This window comes from Balaenoptera acutorostrata, chromosome 8 (genome assembly GCF_949987535.1).
Source record: "Balaenoptera acutorostrata chromosome 8, mBalAcu1.1, whole genome shotgun sequence".
Taxonomy (NCBI): domain Eukaryota; kingdom Metazoa; phylum Chordata; class Mammalia; order Artiodactyla; family Balaenopteridae; genus Balaenoptera; species Balaenoptera acutorostrata.
Genome location: NC_080071.1, coordinates 103180537 through 103205854, shown reverse-complemented (window position 1 = coordinate 103205854; position 25318 = coordinate 103180537). Strand labels below are relative to the sequence as shown.

At 64.5% G+C, this 25318-nt stretch overlaps 1 protein-coding gene across 19 annotated transcripts in view; it reads right to left on the bottom strand.

The window, feature by feature from the left end:
- Window positions 1–344: 344 nt before the first annotated feature.
- Window positions 345–25318, bottom strand: part of BIN1 (bridging integrator 1) — a 57898-nt gene continuing 32924 nt past the window's right edge. Inside the window, exons 3-20 of one of the 19 annotated variants that reach the window (XM_057551098.1) lie at window positions 22959–23013; window positions 22646–22740; window positions 22094–22189; window positions 20918–21025; window positions 19957–20049; window positions 15969–16054; window positions 15697–15772; window positions 14250–14332; window positions 12142–12213; window positions 10501–10645; window positions 9067–9195; window positions 5890–5997; window positions 5320–5343; window positions 4289–4396; window positions 3398–3487; window positions 3068–3178; window positions 2721–2822; window positions 345–997 (exon numbers count right to left, since the gene is read on the bottom strand). In XM_057551098.1, coding sequence (XP_057407081.1) covers window positions 890–997; window positions 2721–2822; window positions 3068–3178; window positions 3398–3487; window positions 4289–4396; window positions 5320–5343; window positions 5890–5997; window positions 9067–9195; window positions 10501–10645; window positions 12142–12213; window positions 14250–14332; window positions 15697–15772; window positions 15969–16054; window positions 19957–20049; window positions 20918–21025; window positions 22094–22189; window positions 22646–22740; window positions 22959–23013 — 1689 coding nt within the window. In that variant the 3' untranslated portion in view covers window positions 345–889. The remainder of the gene's footprint in view (window positions 998–2720; window positions 2823–3067; window positions 3179–3397; window positions 3488–4288; window positions 4397–5319; window positions 5344–5889; window positions 5998–9066; window positions 9196–10500; window positions 10646–12141; window positions 12214–14249; window positions 14333–15696; window positions 15773–15968; window positions 16055–19956; window positions 20050–20917; window positions 21026–22093; window positions 22190–22645; window positions 22741–22958; window positions 23014–25318) is intronic. The other 18 variants (XM_057551099.1, XM_057551100.1, XM_057551101.1 and 15 more) reach the window with 18 other exon arrangements.

The window sequence follows — 25318 nt, the reverse complement described above, 5'->3', positions numbered from 1 at the left end:
CCGAGTTCTCACACGCACTAAATAGAGTCACTGAGGGCGGCACCCAGCAGACTCCTGGGCACAGACCTGGCTCTTCGAGCCCCTTGTCTGCCCTTTCCGTCACCTGGCCCCCATCTCCTGCATCCCCACCAACAGCCAGTGAAAACATCACGGGACAGGGCTGAAGCCCCTGCCGGGTCCGGGCCCAGATGAGCCCCAGAGGACGTGCAGGTCACGCACGGGCAGGGGTGCTGGCCAGGGCAGAGGGCCTGCAGCGGGGGCTGTCTCAGGACAAAAGCACAGATAATCGCGGCTGCACTGCATAGCAGACAGAAACGGAGGGACACACACACACACACTTTGAGTACTTTTGTCATTTTTGTTTGTTTCACTTTGTTTTGAACACTAAGATTTATTTTCAAACAGCACACAGACGTCTGCGGGGCAGGGCCAGGCCAGGCTGGTGTCTGGGCCCGAGGTCTCAGGGGACGCTGGACGCCACCCGCGGCAGCTGCCAGGAAAGGAGGGCCCCGGCCCGGGCGGCCGGCCCAAGCTTCAGGCAAGCGCGGTGCGCGGCGGCCCCCAGGCCCCGCCCCGCGGCCGGGCACCCAGGCGGCGGCAGCGGCGCCACCCAGCGGGCGCGGGCGGGGAGGCGGCCGGGAACTCAACTAGGGGATACAGCAGCTTCAGGAACGCTGGCGATTCCGCCGGACTCGCCGAAACCAGGCTCTTTGGAAAACCACCTCATCTTTGGGAAGACACCTCCTGGCTTAGGTCTCTCCCCTCAATTTCCCTTTGCTTTTCAAAAGTTTAAAAACAAAAACGGAAAAAAAAAAAAAAAAGAAACACACATTTTTCGGGAAAAGGTGCTGCCGTTCACGCGGCCGCAGCACCACCAGGCGCTCTGCTCTCACTGCACCCTCGCGGTGAAGTTCTCGGGGAAGACGCCCCGGCACTTCTCCAGTTCCTTGTGCAGGATCCAGTCGCTCTCCTTCACGCCCATGAGCCAGCCTTCATCCTGGGGGGAAGCCAGCGCGTTGCATGCGGCTGGGGGAGGACGGCGTCCCTCCCGACAGGGCGAGCCCTCCTTCTGGCCGCTCATTTCCTCTAGACCGGCACACCTGCCTTAAAGGACGCCTCCTCCAGGCAGCACTCCCTGCTCTTCTCTTGAGACCCAAACCGGGCCCCGCACCCCAGGAGCCATCCCTCCCTGCAGGAGGTGCATTTAACTCTTTATTGTTTGGTGAGTCCTCCTCAGCGCGGGAAGGCAGCCTGACTGCCGCACTGGTCCAAACGCCTCTAAACGACTCCTTCAGTCCCCCACCAAAGAGCTTCCCACCAGCTGGTGCCCACAGAGGCCACATCACCGAGGAGGACATCAACTGTTCTTCCGGCCTTCCACAAACAATGCCAGAAAGTTCTGCTGAGCACTGACCACTTGAAAGCTTCTAGAGGGACCTGAGGCCATCCCACCAAGCCCTCCGGGTCGAACCTGACCTTTGCTTTAATACTGACCCCTCACAGGGATCATCTACCCAAGCCGTGACAAGCCCTGACCTCTGGGCCTGCAGTGACCACACACCCCCTGCCATTGCTGCCCCTGCAGCGGCGCTATGCCTGGGACCCACCTGCAGGATTACCTGCCTTGTCCTAGACCCTGCGTGTGTCCTACCTGAGCCACTTCCACCCACCCCAGATGGCTCCCACCGTGGGCTGGGAGGCCAGGAGTCTGCTCCTGAAAACCCCACCTAGCCCAGGGCTGGCCCACCGGGGAGATCGGCGGAGACCTGGGGCTTTAGGAAAACGGGCTGATTCAGCGCCAGGCCCAGGAAATCCTTGTTACTCAAACCTCCCAGCCCACGGTGGCCTCACTAAGTACCTAGTGTCCTGAAGTCCCAGCCCAGGACGCCCCAGCCAGGTTGGCCTCACCCCAAATTCAGCCCTCCTCCCACCCTCGGCCACTCTGACAATTACACCACAGGGACATGCTGGTGACTGAACGGACTGGAGTCCCACTAGGTCCCCTCTGCACGGTGGCTGCCACCTGGATACCCATGTGGGCAGCCCCACTGGACCACCAGCACCCCACAGACAGGGGCTCCTGCTGAGGGGCCACAGTGACCTGAATAAAGCAGCCCGTCCGGACCTGGGGCGGGGGGAGGAGGCAGTTCTGCCCCGCTCTGCGCCCCCCAGGGCTCAGCAAAGCCCACTCTGAGGACCTTCACAACAAGGAGAGGCCAGAGCAGGGGAAGGGTCTGCGAGGCATCAGGGTGAGGGCCAGCTGGGGGCAGGGCTGTGGACTCCGGGGTCCGTCACGTGGGCAGGGAGGCGCGTGCCCTTGTGGACAGGGCGGGGCCCGCCTGGAGGGTGGCACCTGGGGCCAACAGGAGGCTGCAGAGCGGCGGGTGGGGGGGTGTGGTCCGTGGAAGGGCAGCCTGGGATGCGGTCCTGGAGGAGGGGGGCCCGGGTTGGGGGGGCCTGGAAGGGAGAAGCGGCCGAAGGAACTAGGATACAGAGAATCGAGATAAAGGCAGACAGAGGCTGAGGAAAGGAGGAAGCAAGAAGCAGGAAGTGAGAGACTGAGGGGGGGCAGACAGGGTGAGAGCAGCAAAGGGGAACTGTGCCGGCCGCAGGGAAGGGAGGCGTAAAGAAAGGCGCAGCCGTGGGGAGAGGCCTCGGGTCCGCTGGCGTGGCTCTGCTGCCCCCTGCTGGCCGCGCCGCCTCCCTGCACCGGGCCTCACCTGCTCCTCCGGGTTCTGGAAGGGGATGACCAGCACCACGTCCCCAGCTTTGAGCTGCAGCTCGTCCGTGTCCGTGGCCGTGTAGTCGTGCTGGGCCTGCACCTGCAGAGGGTGGGGAGAGCTGACACCCCTTTCCTCGGCAGCCTTTGTCCCACCTGCAGCCCCGTGGGCGCCGGGAGAAGGTGAAAGCAGCAGGAGCGGGGCTCGGACGCCACCTCGCGGATCGGGGAGCAGAGGACGGGTAGTCGGGGAGGGACGGCTTTGGGCCCCCCACGTAGCCTCGGGCCCAGTGTCCTCCCCACCCCATGGAGGCAGACGGAGGCTGCGGGTCAGCAGGCCAGGCTCACCTTGAACATGAACCCCGGGGGTAGGTCCAGGCGCCCTGCCCCGCTGCCGCCCTCCACCGTGCCGTTCACAGTTGCCGAAAAGGTCTCCACCACCACCGCGGGGAGAGAGCTCTGGGGGGAGGGGGCGCAGGTTAGCGAGGGCGGGGAGTGGGTCCCGGAGGGCGGGGCCGCGCGGGCAGAGAAGGGGGTGTCTGTGCCCAATGCCAGACCAGCCTGCTTCCAGGTTCCTCACCAAGAACCATGACCTGGACCAGCACAGAACAAGACATGGGGCTAGGGAGCCGCGGGCGGCGGGGAGAAAAGCCAGGGCCTTGGTCCCTGTCATCTTACGGAGGCTGCTTCACTTGCTGCTGTCTCCCCGGGCTCCTGGGCTCCAGCCGCAGGGTGGGTCCCACACGCCACCTCCGAGGCCTCTGCTGGCTGCAACATAAATGCGGGCATGGGGTCAGACACAGGATGGGGCGCTGAGACCAGGACAAGGAGAGGGGCCACGGAGAGCCAGTGCCTCTGCCTGGTACAGGGAGCCCCTCAAAGAAAGGCTCCGGCAAGGAAGCGGCTGGAGAAGGTGCTGGCAGACACACGGACCCCTAGTGACGTGCTGCTGAGAAGCCCAGCGCAGGCCCCTGGGTGCCACCCCTGAGCCTCCCTCACAGGCCCTGCCCTCTAAGCCCAAGCCCTAGGCCAAGCCTCGGCTTCCTCCCACCCGCCTGGCCCCGCTGGCCCCTCACAGGTGGCTCCCATGGCCAGGGCCCAGGCAGGGCACCTCGGACGCTGCCCGGCTGCAGTCAGGCTGCGCTGGGCCCGCACTGAAACTCAGCCACTTCTGAGCTCTGGGAGCAATCACTGAGCCCTCCTGGCCCCCACCTCCTCATCTGTAGGAGGAGGAAATGTCTAGGTCAGGCTGAAGGTTAAAGGAGAATTCTGGAGAGTGCCCACCATGGACCTGGAGGTGCTCGAGACATGCCTCCCTCCCACCGTGGGAGGCCTGAGCTGGGAAGCTGGGGTGGGGGGTTGGCGAGCGGGTGAGGGGCTGACCTGACCTGAGCCACCCCAGCACGAGTGACAGACAAGCCCTGCCCCGGGGCCTCCTGGCTCAGGGCCCTAGCCTCACCCTCAGTCCCACGGTGGCCTTGTCCGTCCTGTGCCCCCTCCTCCGGGCTCTTCCTCCATGCTACACCCCCAGAGGCTGGGGGCGGGTGAGGGGCTGGCGGGGGCACTTACTTGGGCAGGCCCCGGCTCGGCCGTCTGGCTGGGCCAGGCCACGGCAAAGGTGCCCTCGGCAGCGCTGGGCTCCCTGGAAGGCAGGCTGCCAGCGGGACTCTCTGTGGGCTAGTGATGGGTCACCAGGGAGAACAGGGTGGGAGGGGCGGGGGACGGGGGTGGGGAGACAAGAGAAGAAGGTCGTGAGCAGCCCAGCGTGGGCCCACAGGAGCAGATGGGCGCCTGCGGCCTGGCCGGAGCCCCACGGGGCACAGACAGAGACTCCCCGGGGGGACACCTCCTCCCACCACTGCCCAGGGGACAGGAAAGTGCGAATGTGCCACACGCAGCTCAGCACGTGGCTGGGGGGAGGCTCTGCCTGCCTGCGCCAGGCTCTCTCTGGCCTCCTCCAGTGAAATACCCTGGAGCTTGCGAGCCCCAGAGCCTGGGCTGCGGGCACTTTCTCGCCAGCCCCTCCTGCTCCGGCGGGAGCCGCGTCACCAGCTGTGGGGTGTCCCGTGTCCTCCCTGAGGACGTGGATGTCTGGGCCACCAGGTGGTGACAGCACGTGTCGGGCAGGCGTCTGGCCTCACTCCTTCTGTCCTGTTTCTCGAATCATCTCTCCCCCCTCCTCTGTGCCAGCAGCTCCCAGGTGCCACTGCCCTGCGGGGCCCCTGCTGACAGAACGCTCCTCGGGGGCAAGGACCCTCCACCCCAAGGCCCCCCTACCCAGCAGGCCTTGGCCCAGCACGGGGACACCCCACCCACCCTCGGGGACCAGTTGGTCACTGTCTACGCCACTCACAGGCCCTGACAACTGGGCTGCACCACGGGGGACTCTTCAGAGGCTAAGCTGAGGAGCCCTTTCCCACAGGGCCTGGCTGAAGGCCCAGTGTCTCCATGGGGGGGGGGGCGGGGGGGGAAACAGAACAGCTGGAGGCGCGGCAGCTCCCTATGTGCGTGGGCACGGCCAAGCGTGCGTGTGCGTGTGCACCTGTGAACCAGCCAGGTGCAGGACGAGGCGGGGTGGGCACAGAGCAAACACAGCTTACCTCCCAGAGGTCCCACGGAATTGACTGAGCACAGCAGAGGGGAGAAGGACAGAGTTAGCACGGAGGTTAGAGACGGCGGCAGGCAAGCAGTCCCCAGGGACCCCCACCCCGCACCCGTCCCAGGGCCCTCGAGCCCAGCAGGCACAGGGCAGAACAGAGCCGGGCTCTGCGGTCTCCAGAGCACCGAGTCCTGGACACCTTCCAGGCTACTGAGACCCCCAGGCCAGGGAGTGCCCAAACCCGGGGCTGCCGCCAGGAGAGGGGCAGCAGGATGCTGAGATGGACCGTGTAAGTTGCCAGGTGAGTGATCGGCTGACCTGCTCCTGAGGGTCCTCTTGCTGACCTGTGTCTGCCCTCTTCCCTTCCCCATGGTCAGGACCAGGGAGGGTGACAAGAGCTGGGGGCCAGGGCTCCAGGGGAAGGGCAGTGAGTGGGAGGAGAGCCTGGTGACCCCAGGACCCCCAAAGGCCTGGGCCTAGATGGGCCCACATGGCCGGTGGGCAGACATGAACCCAGGCCCCGGTGCCCAGAGGCCGCTGGGCCCGCGGGCAGTGGTGGGCTCACACCAACCTGACCAGAGGGCGTGGGCGCCTTCACAGGGCTTGCCACAGGTGGGAGGGGGTCAAAGTCCAGGTCCAGCAGACTGGCCTGCTCCGAGAAAGGCCCCGGGGCCTCAAACTTGGCAACAGCGGCAGAGAAGGAAGGCAGTTAGTGACAGGCTGCGAGCACTCAGCCAGGGCAGCACAGCAGGCTCCGCTCCCAGACACGCCCACCAACACAAGGGCACGACCCACACCACACCCCCGGCACAGGCCCCACCCACACAAGGACACACGTGGGGCCAGCTCGGCCACCGGCCCCCAGGCAGCCACCCGCCAGACCAAGGCCGAGCCCCCAGCTGTCTCGCGTCTGCCCCATCCTGCAGGCCGACGAGGCCTCCCAGTGCCTGCGCCCGCCAGCAGCAGCCCAGGCCACGGCCCGGGCTGGACAAGACCACACTCAGTCCCCCGGCTCGGAGGGCCCCTGGACGGGTACAGGCCTCCCCTTGCTGCCGCAGACTGACAGGCAGTCCTGTGGTGACACCCACCCCCAGCCAGCTCAGGGCCGAGCCAGCACACAGAGCCCAGGAGCCCCGTCGTAATGGGGGGGGGGTCCCCAACACCTGAGCACCCGTGTTCACACTGCACGTCCCCCCCCAGCCCCCCAAGTTTCCCATTCAGCGGGGCTGAGTGCAGCCCAGGGATGTGCATGTGGCAGGAATGGCCCCAGGAGACGGGCCGCAGTGGCCCCGTCCACACTGTGAGAAGCCAGCCCCTCAGTAAGCTGGGCCAGGCGATCATGGAAGAAAAGAGTCTTTCCCAGAGCCACCCTGGAGGACAAGCCGCCTGGCACCAGTGCCCAGCGGACACGCTGCCTTCCTAGGAGGAGGGCTTGCTCACCTGTGGCCCCGTCTCACACAAGGGGCTTCCCCGGGGACCGGGACGGCTATGCCTGCCCTGGCTCGGCCCAGGGTCCTCCCCTCAGGCAGGGCTGGGAGGGCCGCAGCCCCGCAAGCCTGGGCCAGCAGCTTTCCTCCCCGCCGCCTGATGGGGCCCAGAACTGACGGGACACGCCCTCCAGCCCGAGGCACTTGAGGTCCTCCATTTAGAAGGACCGGAGAGCTGGAAGCGTGGGCAGGGGTCCCCCGGGGGGGGCCTTCCCAGCTGAGCTGCGGCCTGTGCGGGGAGACCCAAGACCCGCAGTGCTGAGAAGGGCTGGTGCTGCCAGCGCACAGCTCAGGGATAAGGCGCAGAGCGCAGAGGGCCCAGGCCCAAGCTCAGGGGACTCCCTCCCGCCCCACGCTCATCCCCAGCCACGGACTCTCCTTCAGGTCAAGCCCTGTCCAACGAGCCTGGGAGGAAGGTCACTGCCACCTCTAGAGGAGCGAGTGTCCGGGAGGCCGCGCGGGCTGGGTCCTGGGTGCCCCCGCCGGCTGCGGGCAGCATTTCTCTGCCCCTCGTGGCCCCACCACCCACCCCTCCAAGAAGCCGGCCAGGCCAGGCAGCCACCGCCCCACCAGACTCCAAGGGGACAGGGTCACCAGGCCAAGGGCAGACCGCGCACTCTCTGCTCACCTCCCAGCAGGCCAGCCTCCCCCCCGCGCAGGCCCGGAACCGGCCTCGGGGGCGGCACGCAGGCTACTCACCACAGCCCAGCAGAGCAGCGCTGGTCCTGGGGGGGCCGGCCCACCCCAGCCCACCCCAGCCCCGTGCAAAGCACCCCCCACCAGCGCTCTCCAACCCCGCTGGGCGGGGCCCCGGCTCCGGGGAGTGGGCGGAAGGACGGAGGGGAGGCATGCGGGGAGCACGGCGAGGGCCACGCTCAGCGGGCGGCCTGGCTGCAGGTGAGGCCCTCAATTCCTCACCTGTGAAGTGGGGACAACCCCTCCCAGAGGGGGCTGAAAACCGAACCAGGCCCCGTAGGTCAGCGGCTGGCTCCACTCCCTGCGCAGTGTCTGCTAGCCCTCGCGTGCACCCCAAGGCGGAGGCGGGCTCCAGGCGGCAAGCAAGCATCCCAGCCACAAGCTGCCCTGAGGCCACGGTTCCCCGAGGCGCCGGGAGTACCCGGGGCCAGCTTCAGCCGGCTCTCCACAAAGGCTCCCTCCCGGGTCCCCCGAAGCAGGGCAACCCCTGCCCTCCCCCAGCCGCCCTGCACTGGAAGTCCCTAGTTCCGACCCAAAGTCCTCCCATGGGGGCTTGAAGCCCACTCACCCCACGGTCCCTCACCGCGGAGAGCACGGTCCGCTCCTAACTGCCTCTCCCCCGACATGCCACCCCCCAGCCCTGCCCCTCCCTCCAGGCCTCTGAGCTTGTGCATAGGAGCCTGCACAAGGCAGAACCCAGAGGCCCGGGCAGGACAAGCCCACAGCAGCGCGGCAACGGGGGCCCAGCACAGCCCGGGACTAGCCAGCCTGCACAAATGGCGAGGCCCGGCGGGGACAAGGCAGCCCGGCTGTGAGGCCCGGAGGCCAGGCTTGGAGTGGTCGGCGCACTGCGGCCTCTGTGAGCCGACCCGACCATGTGCGGCCCACCCCCCTGCCACCACAGTGACCTCCCCTGCTCCGCCCTCCCTCCGTCCCCCTGGGGATGGGCATTACGTGCCTCCTAGGGCATGGACAGCAGGAGCCGGGCTCTGCGGCCCAGCCACAGCCCCGGCTCCAAGTGGGGTCAGCAGCTCTGGGAGCTAAAGTCTCAGCGCCTTGCAGGTGTTCCCAACCCTGCGAGTCACCTCCTCGCCGCCGCCCAAGCAGCGCTCTCCTGACGCGCACGGAACTCCCGGCAGTTCCTGAGCCTGTCCCTCACCCGTCCTGACCTACGCGCACGCTGCCACCTCTGGCTAACACTGTGTCTGCTCGTAGGCAAACGTCACCTGCTCCAGGAAGCCTTCCCTGATTGGCCCAGGTCCTCCGTGCTCCCTGCCCCTTTTGGCCACAGCATCAATGGAACGGAGGCCACTGCGGAGCCGACGGTCTCTACTAGGACTGTTTGCCCATGTCCCTACGTCTGGCCACGTGCTCAGAGATGAGGGATGACGGGTGGAGGGAGGGAGGGAGGGATGTGCGAGAGAGAGGCCCAGAGCCGACCCCTGCAGCCAGACTCCTGCTCCTGAGGCAGAGGCACCGGGGGGTGGGAGAGGGGGGAAGGCCATGCACACCCTGAAAGAGCGAGAGAAGGGAGAGAGAGCTGGGCCGCGGTGGCCGCGGCTGACCTGGGAGGGGGTGGTCACGCTGATCTCAGGGACAAACGTGTCCTCAAACAGGCTGAGGATCTGCTCCTGCTTGACCTCCTTGGACGGGGTGTGTTTGGGAGGCGGAGGGACTGGTGGGCCTTTCCGGAGCTGGGGGTCAGCAGCAGGCGGGGGGCCGCACAGCAGAGCACGGGGGTCGGGGAGACAGACAGAGACAAAGCCACGTTAGTCACACCCCCGGCCACGGTCCCACCCGGCCACTGAGGAGGACGCAACAAGGAGAGCCACTGCTCCCCAAGATACGGACACCAAGACCACAGGGGCCCCCGGGAGGGGCCGAAGCAGGCAGTCGGAAACCCTGTACAGAGAGAGGGAAGGGCGGAGGGCGAGGGAGCGAAAGAAGAGAGAAGAGGAGAGAACAGGATAGAAAAGAAGGAAAGAAGGGCCTGCGGGGCCGCCAGGGGCTGCCATCGGAGGGTCTGGCTCTCACCGCCCTGGGGGGAGAGAAACAGGAGCTGAGAGAGAGCTGGGCGTCCAGCCCCCTGCCTCCGCTCCTGCACGCCCAGGCCCTCTGCCCACCCCAACCCCTGGAGGAGCTGCAGCCCAGCCTCTGGCCATCACCTAGCCAGGGCCCCGCAGAGGGCCACACACCTGCCCACTCGGGGACCTCAGCGAGTCACCCCCCTGGCCCAAGCCTGGGTTTCATCGCTTGTCGAGTTGGGGTGATAACAGCATCTGCCTTACAGGCTGGTTGTGAGGACGATGAATGAAAATACAGAAAGGCTGGCGCAGGGTCCGGCCCAGAGCAAGCGCTCGAGTCAAGTGCAGGCTCTCAACACCCTCTTAGCGTCGCTCTCCTAATCAGCTGTCGAGCGGGCCCACAACCGGGAGAGCTTCGGCCAGGAGCCGAAGGGCCAGGGGACAGCCTAGCAGGGCTCAGATGGTCCTGCCTGGTGGACCCCACCCCTCCTTCCTCCCTTTGCAGCTCCCGGGGACGCTGCAGAAACCTGGAGAGAACTGGCGGGGGGAGCGGGCTTCCCCCTCCTTCTCCCCTCACTGAGCCCCTCCTCTCGATGCCCCTTTCAGGGTCCCGCATGGCCCCCCGCAAGGAAGAAGGCAAGGAAGAGGGGGAGGCAGCCACCTGCGCAGATCTGGATGCTCCGGGGGCTGAGGGCCCTGGAGACTGTGTCTCGGGAGGAAAGGGAGACGGAGAAGGTCAAGGAGCCCAAAGGCCAGGGGAGAGGAGAGACGGGGACGCTACAGCAGGTGGGGGTGGGGGGGACACTTAAGGAGGAGACAGACGGTCACAGATGCCCCTGTGACCCTGGCAGGGGCCGGGGCCACGGAGGGGAGCCAGGGCCGGCAGGGACAGGGGACGGGGAAGGAGGGGAACGGCGGCAGAGCAAGAGGCAGAGGAAGGAAGGGAGGGGACAGGCCACCGAGACATGTGCCTACCTGAGACGGGGATTTGGGGAGGGCGGCCCCGGGGGCGGCCGCACCAGCCGGCTCGGGCTCGTGGTTGACTCTGATCTCGGGGGTGGCAGCAGGGGAGCCATCAGGCGGAGAGGGGCTCTTGTTCCCTTTCGCAGGGGCGTTGTCACTGCAGAGGCGAGACAAGAGAGGGGCCCGGATGGAGGGAGGCCGCGGCGTCCAGGAAGGAGTGTGCGTGTGACAGGGTGTATGCACATGCCAATGCCCTGGGGACCCGTGTGTGAAAATGTGCTTGCACATTGTGTGTCCACGTAGATCCTGGGAAACTAAGGGTGCATGTGTGTGTCCAGACTCACTGGAAAAACATGACACCCACATGTGCACAAGTGTGTGCCCTGTGCACCCACGTGTGAAACTGCACGTTCGTGTGCAGGAGGACGGGTGGAAACGAGGCGACACAGGCGTGAGCACTGGGAATGGGCAGGTGTCCGCAGCAGGGCCTGCCCTGGACACGGTGACAACCACACCCGGAGCTGAGGTCTGCGGGCCCCGACGGGGAGCAGGGCGGGACCCGGGAGCTGCCACCAGGGGCCGGCCAGCCTCCCTCAGGCCACCACCACGTGCAGGAGCGCCGAGCCCCACAGCAGGAGAAAGCCACACGTCCTAGAGGCAAAGTGAGTCTCACCCCACGTGTCAGGCAGCAGCCTCTGCGCTCAGGGCGGCCCCGCTCCTCAGCCTGAGCCCACGGGCCTCCGGGCCAGCTTGCCTGCCGTCCACCCCTCACGCCAGCACACGGCCAGCCCCGCTCCCCGGGCCCCGAGCCTTTGCTCCCACGGGTCCTCCCGGGGAACCTGGGCAACTGGCAGAGGCAACGGGCAGAGGGGGTAAATAAAGGGGGGGGGGTCTTCACAGCGGGGACGAGAGGGTGAGGCCCCCAAGTCGAGTCTCAGTACCAACAAGGACAAACGGTGTGCACGGCCCGCTACTGGGTGCAAAATAAAAATCTGTGTTGTACTTGCCTAACGAAACTCTAGAACAGTGCTGACCGAGACCAGCCACCAGCTACAGGTGGCTGTTTAAATTAAACAAATTAAAAATTCAGCTCCTCAGTCACACTGGCTACATTTCCAGTGTCCACCAGCCACATGAGGCAGGCGGCCGCTGTGTTGGACCGGGCAGGTCTAGCAGGACAGACAGAAACTAGTGACCACATCACCTGCCCGAGCATGGCGGGGGGCCAGACAGTGGCACAGAGGCCTGGGAGACTCGCTGGTTCCTTCTCACCTTTACTGAATGTGTTTTATGGGAACGTCTTTGCCTCCTTAAAGAATACACATACATCCAGTATATGTACACACGTACACACGCACAGAACTCCTACAAGCCGCGGAGCTGCAGCAGCCCTCTCCTGAGCCTCCCGGGCCTCCCTTCTGGCTGCAGCCTCCACTCCTGGTCGGGCCGCAGCCCAGGAGGAACGTGCGAAGGCGGTCTGCCCGCCCCCCGTTCCCACCGACACCCCTCTGCCCTCTGCCCCCTAATAATGCACACCACACACAGGAAGGCGAGTTAGGGGTTAGTGGCGCCCTCGGCAGGGCCAGGCGCATGCACAGGGGCCGGGGTGCTGGCCTCCGAGGGCCCCCCCAACACAGCACTCACTGCCGGTACCTGTTTTTCTTTCTGCGCAGCCGGGAGAACAGTTTAGTTTTCTTTCTGTGGGGACGGGCGGGACGCGGAGGCCTTCATTTGGGGGAAATGCAGATGTGGGCCCGGCCTGCTCCCTTCCCTCATCGGCCGCCCCTCTGCTCAGAGGAGTGCTAAGGGCAGAAGCCCTCCTAACTCCCGGAGGCCGGGAAGAGGGCCCAGTCCCGCCCACGGCCCCCGCTGGCCTCCGCGTCCTGCCAGGCACCCTGAAGTGGTGCCCACAGAGCAAGCAGAAGAGGACGCTGCCCTGAAGCAGGACCCAGCGAGCAGCAAGAGGCTCAGGTCGGGACAGCGCTGGCCACCTGCCCGCCCGCCCTGCCCGGGGTCCAGCCACAGGAGCTCTGCCACCCGCCTGCCCTGCCCTGCCCGGGGTCCAGCCACAGGAGCTCTGCCACCCGCCCGCCCTGCCCTGCCCGGGGTCCAGCCACAGGGGCTCTGCCACCCGCCCGCCCGCCCGCGCTGCCCGGGGTCCAGCCACAGGGGCTCTGCCACCCGCCCGCCCTGCCCTGCCCGGGGTCCAGCCACAGGAGCTCTGCCACCCGCCCACCCTGCCCTGCCCTGCCCGGGGTCCAGCCACAGGAGCTCTGCCACCCGCCCACCCTGCCCTGCGCAGGGTCCAGCCACAGGAGCTCTGCCACCCGCCCGCCCTGCCCTGCCCGGGATCCAGCCACAGGAGCTCTGCCACCCGCCCGCCCTGCCCTGCCCGGGGTCCAGCCACAGGAGCTCTGCCACCCGCCCGCCCTGCCCTGCCCGGGGTCCAGCCACAGGAGCTCTGCCACCCGCCCGCCCGCCCTGCGCAGGGTCCAGCCACAGGAGCTCTGCCACCCGCCCGCCCTGCCCTGCCCGGGGTCCAGCCACAGGAGCTCTGCCACCCGCCCGCCCTGCCCGGGGTCCAGCCACAGGAGCTCTGCCACCCGCCCGCCCTGCCCGGGGTCCAGCCACAGGAGCTCTGCCACCCGCCCGCCCTGCCCGGGGTCCAGCCACAGGAGCTCTGCCACCCGCCCCGCCCTGCCCGGGGTCCAGCCACAGGAGCTCTGCCACCCGCCCCGTCCTGCCCGGGGTCCAGCCACAGGGGCTCTGGGGCCCAAGAAGGACCGGGATCAGCGGGCCGGCGGGGGGACTCTGGGAGAGGTGGCGTCCTGGCTGCCCACTTTGCTGCAAAGGAGGCTCACAAGCCCCCACGGCCCTTCCTCTCCCCTCAGACCAGCCCCTTCCCAAGGCGGCCTGGCCCCCGCTGCCTGCCCCGCCCGGGGGGGCGGCGCCCTCCACCCTCCTCACCCACCCTGGACGCACCACCGTGACCTCCAGGCCAGGCGGTGACCTGGGAAACACGTTTTGGCCTTTATTGCCCCCAGGGCACCCTGTGGGCCGCTCCCTCCCTCACACATACTGTGCTTTCAGGGGAGAAGAGGGACAGTGACATTTCACTGAATGTTGACTGCCCTCCTCCTCCTAGGGGACACCCCAATTACCCCAAGAACCAGACGCAATCACCCCGCCTTGTAGACGAGGAGGGCGAGGTGCCCCGCTGCTCTCCACGCTGTGCTGCGATGCACAGCAGCTCACGGACAGAAAGGAAGGGAGATCTCGGACTTGCTGTGGTTTCCCACCGGCCACGGCCGAGGGCCGGGTGTTTCCCCTCCTCCCTGGAGCTCTCCCCTCAGGAAGCAGGGCTCCCCTCCGGGCAGAGGGCAGGAACAAGCCCCGCCCCCGCCCCCCTCCCCGCCAATCGGCGCCTTGGATAAGGTTGGGGCCACGCCCCCGCTCTACAAGGAGGCTCCCTTCCCACTGGGCTGAATCATTTAGTCCCCATACCAGCTGCAAAGCTGCACAGGCAACCGTACTGCTGCCCCACAGACAGGGAAGCCAGGCCCAGGCAGGGGAGCTGCAGGCTGCCCGGGATAGCTCCTTCCCAGGTGGGACACGGCGTGGAGGAGCAGGGGCGCCCTCACCTGCTCCCCTGAGCACAGCGAGGCCAAGCCAGAAAGGACCTCGGCAAAGAGCCCGGCCCCGGACCACGCCTCCCTCAGCCCCCAGCAGCCCTCTGCGGGGGACGGGGGCGCGTCACTCACCTGGGCTGGGCCTTGATCGTGAAGGTGTTGCTCCCGTGCTGCTTCTCCAGGCTGACCAGCACATCGTTGAGGTTCTGGTTGAGCTGCAGGAGGGACGGCAAGCCGGTTGGGTGGGGGCCACCGAACAGCCCCCTCTCTCCCTAGTAACATCCCTGCTTCTCTTCCTCCCGACCAGCCCCGCCCCTGTGCCCCTGCCCCAGCCAGGAGCAAGCTCTTCTCTCCCCATCACTGGGGGCAGGGAACCAGCACACCTGTCCCAGAAAACCCACAGGAAAAAAGGAGGAGGCAGTGGGCTGCCCTGCGAACAGCTACTGTTTCTGGGACCACCTTTTTCTTCTTCCTACTTACAGGCGTTTCCTAAAATGCCCCATAGAGCTTGTACTGCTTTTAATTTTTTTCAACTGGTTTTGCAAATTAACTGTTGATCCTAATTGTTAAATCACTTGCCAAGATGCTTTCAGGCCACGTTACAACTGCCAGAGGTCTCACCAAAAGCCCAGGCAAGACGAGGGGTTTACCCCATGCACCTCGTGATTCTCTTTACTGAGTATACTTCCCTCTGCTTTAGCCACTAGGAAGCCCAGAGCTGAATTTTCCTCCCACTTTACATAAATGTTTTCTTCCCAAAACACCTCTCTCTGTTTTTTTAAATTTTTTTACAAGTTGTCTCAAATCGAAGGGAAGAAGAAAAAGTAGGAAGGAAAGGGAAGGCCTACCAGGCAGGAAACCATACTGAGGGTGGCCACTCAGGACAGGCCCCAAGCTGGCAAAAGCCCTCCTCCTGCCCTGGGCCTGGAATGCCCCACAGTCACTTCATTCCTCTGGGCCCAGGAGACAAAGTCAGGTCCACCCACGGCACAGGGAGGGAGGGAGCTGCCAACGCCAGGTTTCTCCACCTCAGCTTTGCAGCTTAACTGCCAGTTTAATCAAAATGAAGACAACACGACATAGGAATTTTAGCTAATCCGACCCCTTCTTATGCCAGATTCTATAGATAGAGCAGACTTGTTTCAGTGTCTTAAGAAACATGAAAACACATTTTTTTAATTGGGAAAATTTTAGTAATTTATTTATTATCTGCCTACAAATTGGAGAACTGCCACCATTTTCTGACACTGAGCTCCCTGGGCCAAGGCTGCCTGAGAGCACGTTTCCAGTTTGAGGGTGGCGGGCTCCGCCCAGGCAAGAAGAGAACCAGGAGCAGGGAGGGGGCCGGGGCTGGACCCCTGGGGCCCACTCGCAGCCTCCCCAGAGCACCCAGCAGCTCCCACTGGACCCTGACACTCTGTTCCTTGAGGACTGGGCCCTGACACTGTTTCTCAGGGGCCCAGAGGGTCCCTCTGTGGTCACCAGCATGTGTCCAACCCCAGCAGGGAAGAGGAAGCTCGGCCCACCCATGCCTCTGACCCTGGCCCTTGGCAGGTGGAGTACAGCCCAGGGGCACTACCTTACTCATCTCCTTGTGGAAGTTCTCCTCCAGGCCTGCGATGCTCTGAAACGTGTTGACATAGAAACCCACACGGCTGCAGCGGGGAGGGAAGAAGGGCCAGGTGAACTGCAGGTCAGGGTGGGCAGCCCAGGAGAGCCACACGGGCTGCTTCGCCTCCACCCTCACCGGACCCAGCCCTGGGAGGGCACGGAGCAGGGCAGGCAGAATGGCCATGCCGCCTCAGGAGGGGAGGGCGGCCGAGGCTCAGCCCGCCACCTCCCGCCCCTCACCTGTTCCACAGGGACGGCAACTCCTCCTGCAGATCCACATTCATCTCCTCAAACACCTTCTGGGCTTTGATGAGCTCCTCCTCGGCCTGGGGGGCGGGACGGGTCATTCCCCTCTGCCGGGCCTCTGTCCCAGCCCACCCAGGCTAGGCCAGGCCCACCCCAAGACCCTGCCCCCTCCCCACCCCGCAGTGCACGGGACCAGGGCTCGGGCAAGATGGAGGTTGAAGTGGATGTGGACGCCCGGGCAGACCTCCCCATGCAGCCCCTCGGGCCCCTGCAGCCAGGCCCGTCGGGGGCATTCCGGGCAGGGGCGGGCAGAGCAGCCATGGCCAAAGGGAGAACCCCCTCCCCGCCCCCCCGCATCTGGCCCAGGTGCGCCAAGAAGGAGGTGAGGGGGCAGCACAGCCAAGAAGGTATGAGACAAGGGACAAAGGGGGCTGGGGCACAGGATGGGGCAGAGGCCCCAGACCCAGCCAGCTGGGACCCTGCTCACTTCCAGGGGAACCTCTCTCAGGCGAGGAGTCCGCATGCCGCCCAGCTCTCTGGCCCCAGCCCGCGCCGGCCCCTCTGACTATTCCTTCCCTCCTCTCACAGGTCTGTCCCTACTCAGCCTCAACCACCAGCCTGACTTGGCCTCCCTGGGAGAGTCTTTCCCACCCTCTCCCGACCCCTCTCTCCTCTGTGACCCTTCCCCACCAGACTGAGGCCAGAGGCAGCAGATCGGACACGTCCACGAGAGGCAGGGGAGAGGCAGGGGAGGAGGGAGCCGGGGTGCTGGGCAGGGGGCCTGCACCCACTCCCAAGGCCTGCGGACCGGGCGCCAGCCGGGCGCCCTCCAGGCCTGCCCACACCCACCAGGCAGTGGTGCTAAGACCCCGTCACAGAGCCCAAGAAAGGAGCTTGGCGAGGGCTGAGCCCAGGGTAGGGGTGAGTCACAGACCCCGGCCCCAGAAAGGGCTCAGCTAGCACATTCCGGAGGGCGCTGCAGGAAACAGTGACTCAGGGGGGTTGACTTGGATTCAGGCTCTGAGTCACAGCCCAGGAACGAACGTGGAGGCCCCGCCCAGGAGAAAACTCCCCTCCAGCAGCCTCACGTTCGCAGGCCAACTGGCCGGAACCGCCAGACTGCCACAGAGCACACCCAAGCTGCCCCATCCAACTTGAGCCCCCCAGCTGTCCCATCCAGCTTCAGGCACCAGCATCAGCCCGAGTCAGGGCCTACCCCCCGCTGTGCCGTGGCCGAGCCGTGGAGAATTTGGGGGTGGGATTTGGAGGGAAGAAGGGCCACCATGCTCCTGACTACATCACCTTCGGGTTGCTGGAACTTGCTAGAGTGAGCAAGAGCGCCTCGCCTCACTTTTTAAAATCTCATTTAAAAATTAAAGGGAGTCCACAGAAGACTAATAAAAACAAATATTATCCAAAAAAAAAAATTAAAGGGAGAATAGGAAATAAAAGAAATGTCTCTAAGCATGCATGCCTCGGGCCCCTCCTGGAATGGGCCAGATCTGTGGTGCCCTCCAGGCCACGGGCCACACCATCCCTGCCTCAGTCCTCTGAGAATCCCAGTGCCTGATGGGGGGCTACTACCCACACTTCCAGCCTCCAGCACCTCGCACTGTCACGTGGGCCTCCCACCCAAGTACCCACAGGCCAGCTCGAGTCCCACATCCTCCAGGACCACCTTGACCGCCCCGGCTCCTGCAGCCACAGAGACCACCGCTCTGGTCCCCACGATGCTGGTCCTAACTCCCCAAATGGACAAGCGTAGCCAAGACGGTGGCGGACAGCACAGCAGCTCGTAGCTGTGCAGCAAGCGCTGTTCACACACCCAGCAACGCGGCAAAGGGCAGGGTGGCTCGGTTTCAGAGTTCCTAGAAGTCGGGGCCTGTGTCTTTTATTCCCTTCGAGTCACATTCCTCATATCCTGGCTCTTTCAGGAACACCAGGGGTGGCCGGAGGTGGGGGGGAGAGCTGTCCAGTGCTGGGGAGGCCCTGCAGCCCTGGTAGCTCCACTACACGCTGGCGGACATGGAGGGCGGTGGGAAAGCTCGCCATGCGGCAGGGCCCCGGGGCCCTGCAGGCAGGTTTGGGGAGGCCCCAGCACACATGGAGAGCAGCTCGGAACCAGCCCAGGGGACGTCCGGAGCTGGCCGGCTCAGGAGAGCACAGACTCAGGAGGTGGCACTGTCTCCCCAAAGTCACGTCAGCCAGCAGGGCAGCCCCGGGACCCCAAGTCCCCCAGCTCACGGCCAGCCAAAGGCCTGAAGGCTCCCCAGCCTCCAGCCAGGCGTGAGGCAGGGTGGGGCAGAAGGAGGAGAGGCTCAAAAGAAAACTGGATCCAAATGGGAATGTCAATTTGGCCAAAAGGCGAAACATCTGCAGTCCAACGTGCAAAGATGAGATCCCGTGCCTTGGCTTCCCCTGGCGATCCTCCGGGGCCGATCCTCCAGGGCGGGGGCCTGGGGGCCCTCCAGCAGGATACCCAGCCACACCCATCCCGGGAGCCCCAAAGCGGCCACGGCCACCACCCCAAGCCCCACAGTCTCCCAGGGGCTTCTCCCACAGGACAAAAATGTTCACCTGGCAACCGTGCCAAACCCGTCTCAGGGAAAATTATGCAGAAATCCTGGCTCTGGGTGACTGGCCCCATTCCCCCCTCCAGCCAGAAGTCCTGAACTCTACAGGCAGGACAGGCCACTCCAGCCCCTCGGCCCTCCTCCACCTCCTGCAGCAGGGGAGGACAAGGGCCTGTCCAAGACTCCCCCGGCCATTTCCCGCAGACCCTGGAGAGGTGAGGCTGTGAACAGCTCAGTGCCTCCAAAGTCGGCCCACAGCTTTGGCCTAAAAGACATCAGGCAGCAGTAGCCACAAGCCCACGCGGAGCCCAGAGTTCTCCATATCACAGGCATTCAATACGTGTGGGTTGAAGGTGAGGAAATCAGAGGGTGGCCCGGATAAAAGGGGGCAGCTGCCCAGAGCGAAACCCCACCTCCTGGGTGGGGCCTCTGTCGCCTGCTCCCACCCCAGGACCACGAAGGGGTGCTACAGCCTGGTCAGTTTCACCGGACTGAGAACCACGAGGCCACCTCTCCCAGGGCACTGCATCGTGGTCCTCGGCCACACTGTGCTCACCCAGGACCCGGCCCATTCCGAGGTATTGCCAGGATAGTAGTTATCACTCACGACGACTTTCTCGTACAAAGAGCCTCCTCCAGGAAGCCCTCAGGGACCACTGTGATGTGGACTGTTTGCCCTCCATGAAATTCCCAAAGAGCCAATCCTCTCAGCTCCAGGTCTCAGCATCCCAGCCAGACCGAAGAGCCTTCCCAGCGTCCCTTCCAGGGGCACCATGGGGCCTACAGGTCCACTTACAAGGGTCACCATGACTCTGGCCAGCTGTGGCAGAACCACCCACATGGAGCCCTGGGCCAGGGAGCCAGGATAATGACCCAGGGCTTGAATCAGGTGAGCCCCAACTCAGGCACTAAGCGGCTCTGAGACCTTGGGCAGGAGATTCTGCCTCTCTGGGCAGGTTTGTCTCCTCTGTAAATTCAGGGCAACCTCACAGTTCTTATGAAGCTTGAAGGACAATGCATCAAAGACACCACAGCCCTCCCCGCAAGAGCCCTCACAGAGGACAAAGGTTCCGAGGTTTTTCTGGGCTCCTGGAGGCTAGGATTTCAGTGTCGGTCCCAGAACAACCAGAGCCCCGGGCACCACGCAACAGAGGTGGGCCCATCCCAGGTCACCCAGAGCCCCCAGCCTCTGTCCACTTCCTGCATTGGACCTCAGATCTCAGAAGCAGGAGCTCTCGCAGCAGAGACATATGAAAACAGCCCTGCCTCCCAACCCTGGAGGAGCCCTCCCCCACCCCCACCCCCACCCAGGGCGTCTGGGCAGATGGGCGCCCAGCACCACCCAGCACCAAGGACAGGACGACAAACCAGAAAGTGCCAGCACGTGCAAGGTTAGAAGCCAGTGTCACCTGATTTCGGAGCAGGTTAGTTTGAGCTACGAGATGAGCCTGCAGTTTGCCTTGGCACCACTGGGGGGCGGCTTTCTCAAGCAGCGAGACAGGCTGGGGGTGGGGAGGGGAGGTCAAGGTCAAGGCCAAGGAGCATAGAGAAACAGGAGGGAGGTGGGGAGAAAGAAACAGAGACACAGACATTAAACACCACGTCCAAACAGTCTCCAGTGCAGTGACAGACACCTGCCACCCTCCAGAGGGCCGGGCCCCCAGAGCAGGTAAAGGCCCCGAGGCTGAGAATTAAGGGGTGCCCCGAGCGGGGCGGAGAAGGGGGTGAACTCCAACTGCAAAGCAAAATGTGAGAATCATTAGCAGGGGCAGAGGGGCTCAGCAAGCGCAGTCCTGCCCCGGGCTGGGCGGGGGGCTCCGCCCTCAGACCCTCACCTGGAGAGTGTGTGTGCAACCTTCACCCCACCCCCCACCCCTGGCTTGTTCCAGCTGTGTCAGGGTCGCCTGGGATCCGGTGAAGGAATTCCAGCCAGAGCACGCCAGGCCGGGAGGGGCTGGGCCGGTGAAACCCAAGCCAGGCCTGTTCTCATCCTGGAAAGCAGCCTCAGAGCAGGCGGAGGGGCCAGGGGCCAGGGGCCAGGGCGGCACTACAGGATGGGCCAGGAGGGGGGCCTCACCCAGGGACCCACAAGAGCCTCTCACTCAGGCCCTGGGCCCAGCGCCGTCCTCACCCCAGCTCTTCGGCCAGAACGACCGACCGGGACTAGTCCCCAGCCGTGAAGCCATCTGGCAAGGGCGTTGAGGATGCCCGCAGGCCAGGGCGCAGTGACAAACAAGCCTGCAAAGGGTGCGGTGAACGCAGCACAGGAAGAAGGCTCCCCGGGGTGGGGGGTGGGGGACCTGGGACCCCTGCGGCCCTGCTGCCCCTCCCTGGAGACTCCCCGGCAGCACCCAACACCCCCAGCCTTACCTTAGCAATTTTGGCTTCATCCTTCTTTTTGGCCGTTTGGAGGGACTCGTAATGGTGCCGGGCACTGTCGAAGTCCACCAGCTTCCGCCCGCGCTTGGCGATGCGTGACTGGGGGACAGAGGAGGAGGGGGCTGAACAGGGCCTGGCGCCCACGCTGACATGCTGACCCGGGGAAACTGGGTCACGGGCACGGTGACCCAGATGCACCCGGAGGGCTCAGGGCAGCCGACTCCAGGCTCAAGTCCGTCTAACACGTGCCTGAGACTGTCTCTCGGACGTTTCTGGTGGCCAAGAGCTCACCCTTCGAGGCAGTCCGTGCCCTCTGCGGTCCTTTCTCATATGGAGGTCCTCGCAGCAGTGAACCGTTTTTGTCAGTTCCTGCCAGCCGTGTCCGATGAGCCTCTCCTCCCTTGGCCCTCAGCTCCTTAAAGAGGCCTCCTGGGCCTCGGGCTTCTCTCCCCCTGGGCCACCACCACCTGCCTCCCTCCTACTCTCCCCGTAAGGCACCTTCGGGAGCCTGAGGCATCTGCACTGGGTGGCCGAGGGGGCCAGCGTGGAGTGGGACCCCCGCACCCAACCACCCAGGGGATCGGGTCCAGCACTACGGTCACCACCTGAGCTCCACACAACTCTGCTTGCATGTCCGGAGTACCTGGGGTCCCAGTCACCTCGGTGGAGATCCTGGCCCACTGACGGGTCCTAACTCACCCGGGCCCAGCAAAGGCAGCTGGCTTTTTGAACACGCGAAGTCGTACAAATACACCCAGGTAAGAGACGACACACACAACTATATACACCTTCCCTTCCAAGCACACAGAGCCTAACACAGGGCACACATACCCAGGCCTTCCAGCCCCTTAGTACACCTCATCAACCCTACAGGCACTCCACAGGGACACGGCCACACACTTACATGCCCCATGAGGTCTCTTTCCATAGTCTGGAGACCCAAAGGTACAGGGCTTCCAGCTCAGAAAGGCCCAGCTCTGGGGGCTGGCAGGCTGGTCTCAGAGGGAGCAGCCCTGGAGGATGAATTGCCAGGCGAGGGGGGAGGCCTGCCTTCAGCCCCGGGCTGCCCTCTCCCCCGCCCCGGCACCCCCGTCCCTCTCTCCCTCCCCAGCTCCCCGACACAGGCTGCCAGGCCGAAGCAGGGTGGACAGACCAAGCGCCTCTCACCTTGATGTCAGGGAACTGGCCCAGGTACGTGTCCATGGTCAGCAGCGCCTGGTCCACCAGCTTCTGGTGGTAATCCACCCAGAGCAGGTCATTGTTCTGCAGGAGGCAAGAGCACAGCAGTGTGCACCGGGGGAGCTGGCCCACAGCCGGCCCGGCTCTCACCTCCCAGGGGCCCGGGGGCCAGCTCGGCCCCGTCGCTTCCCAGCTGGGCGGCCCCTCAGAGCCTCAGCCTCCTCGTCTGTAAAATGGGGTCACACCTCCTGCCTTTTCACAAGGCGACCACGAGGATCAGATAAGCCCGGGGCTGGTGGGGCCGGGGAGGGAGGCTTCCTGAGCCAGGAGACACAACACAGAGAGGAGAGGTGCCTCAGGATCTCATCAGGAAACCCGTCTCAGCACGAGGGCTGTCAGAGGAGAAAATGGACCCTGAGAGAGGGAGGTGGACTTGCCCAAGAGCACACAGCACGTGGGGACCAGCAGGGTGCGACGGGCGGCCAGCTGAGGTCAGAAGGGCCCTTGGGGAAGGGCCGAGGCCACCGGTCCCACACTCACCTCAGCGATCTTGTTCGCCTCCTCCCTGCCAGGCCAGTCAGGCTCGTACACCTCCTGCAGGCACTCGTTCAGCTTCTTGGAGGCCTCATGCATGGCTGTGGGGCAGAAGGGCCATGCTGCAGCCAGGGCCATGCGGACCCCTGATTGGGGGGTGGGGGGGTTTACCCTTGCCCCACCCCTGAAGTCCCAGGAGGTAGGTGGACATCCCTGACTGCCACCCCCTCCCAGCTCTGCGCCCATCAGCTCCACATGGGCAGGGCCCCCTCTCTGAGTCCCAGGAGGCCCGCCCATCCAGGCCAGGTCTGCCCCTTACCTTTGACCGAGGCCAGGTAGGTCCGGAGATCCTTCTGCAGCCGGGTGCCCTCCGTCTGCAAAGAGGCAGACGAGAAGAAGGTGAGGGCCTGGGGCACAGCCCACACCTGCCCTCTGCCTCCTGCACCTCATGGACACCCGCCACGGATGGGCTGTCCACGGTAAGGCACTGGGGGCCTACAGGATACCAGACAGGAAAACGCCCCACGCCGGGGCATGGCAGCTATTGCCTCTCTGGCCACTGACACACTGAGCTCCCTCTCGGGAGCCCTGTGCCCGAAGGAACATTCACCCAAGGGTGTCCGCACCTTCTCTCTCAGACACTATTCTCAGCCCTGTGAGGAAGGCAAGAAGACAGAGACCCCTCCACCCTGGACGAGACACTGGAGCACGGCCGAAGGCCACACACACGCACAGCCCAGGTGTAGGATGGGACCAGCGTGTGGCAGGCCTGCCCTCGGGTAACCATGAACCAGGCGACCAACAAGCCGAGGAACACGACTGGGGGTACAGGAACCACCCAGCACCTTGTCCTGAAAGCTTAGGTCGTTGGTGCCTGAGGCCAGCGGACTCCCACTGCATCCCGCCAGGGTCAGAAGGGTTCTGATGGGGAGAGGAGAGGTCCGGAAGGGGAGGCCTTTGGAAGGAGCGCAGAGAAGTGTGGGGGTCATGTCCAGGCCTCTCGGGACACTGGCCCAGCTGAGAGGGAAGATGTAGGAGGAAAGCGTGATGAGGGAGAACGAGCCAGGCAATGAAGCACCCTGAGCTGGGAGGGCAGCTCCCGGGGCTTCCTGGCACAGCAGGCAGGGCCAGCAGAGAGGGTGGAACCCCAGGCACAGCCTCAACTCCCTCTGGCCATCAGCACCACAGAGGGCGGGAGCAGGAAAGCTGAGCTCCAGGTGCGAGGAGGGGTGAGCAGGCTGAGGCCAGCGGGGAAGGTCTGAGACCACCGCCAGGGAGATGCTGAAGTTTTCAGAAGCCGTGTGGAAAGCGGGAGAAAGCACACATAGGCTTTGGGGCCGTGAAGACCCAGCTCTGTCCCTTACCAGACACGTAGCCTCTCTCAGCCTCGGTCTCCTTGCCTGTCAGCTGGGTCGAATGACCCCGGCCTGGGAGACCACAAGCAAATGTGCGTCGAGTGCCTGCAGGGGCGCCTGGTACATCACAGGCCTTCAGGGAAGTGGCTTAAGCGAGCTGGGCCGGGCCCGAGGTCGTGAAGGCCAGCCGGCCTCAGGAAGTGGGCTGTACACTGAGGACGATGATGGGGGCCCTAGGGGGACACAGGAGACCGGGGCCTCTGGAGGGCCGTGAACGGCAGAGCGCGAGGCTGACCTCCTGGGCTCTCCCTACCCTGACACCAGCCTCCTCCTCAGTGACACCTTGTTTTGAAGTCCCTCCCCCTGGTGGAGGGTTAGATAGATGACAGCATCGAGCCACAGTCCCAGGAGACCTGCGCCCCTCCAGAGCTCCACCCGGCCAGCCTGGAGATCCCGCAGAAGACGGAAGGTGGTGGTCCACCCCTGCAGGTCAAGCCTCCAGCCGAGGGCAGGCAGGGACCCAGCCCCCCTGCACAGGCTCACCCCCAGCACCCTCAAACCTCTCCTGTTCCCCTGCAAACAGGCCCCCCTCTTTACAGCCAGAGCCCTTTCCTCCTGCCCTGGTGTCCTCAGAGCTCCGGGCAGCAGCTGCTCACTGGGGCCGGCACTTTCCACACACCAGCTCTCAACACCACTGTTTCCACCTAATGAAGAGGAAACTGAGAGGTTGCATGACTTGCCCAGGGTCACACAGCCTCTCCCAGTGCCGGCAAGAACCTCCAAGACCTGGCCACTCAGGCCCCAGTTTGCTGAATGGGTCACGAAGGGGCCGGAACAGGCAGCTGCCTACTCGTTATGACGAATGCCTCCATGGGACAGCAGAGACACCGTGCAAGGAGGATTTCAGCACATCACATTTAAAAACAGGAAACCCTCTCCAAAACTGCTTCAGTGGAGTTTTGGAGTATAAAACCCTGGCCACACGTAATTCTTAGGAACATCCAAGTTTGAGGTGTGCTGATTAAAGATTAAAGTACGAAACAAAAAGCCAATCCACAAGCATTCAAACCTCTCTGGAATTCCCTCAGGGATCGCATGTGGACCCCACGGGACTGGGGGACAAGGAAGGGTCCACCCCACTCCTGATGCAGCCTTCCCAGTCTTCACAATTCAGTGCTTTGGTGGTAGAGATGAAGATTTAAGTATGTTTGTGATGTGATGTCATTGTGTTCATCTGATGTCACAGAATCTTCCAGACCCAGCTTAGCCTCCATCATCTCGCTCCCCTCCCCACCGTCCCCCAGCGTCTGTCTCCAATGCCCCC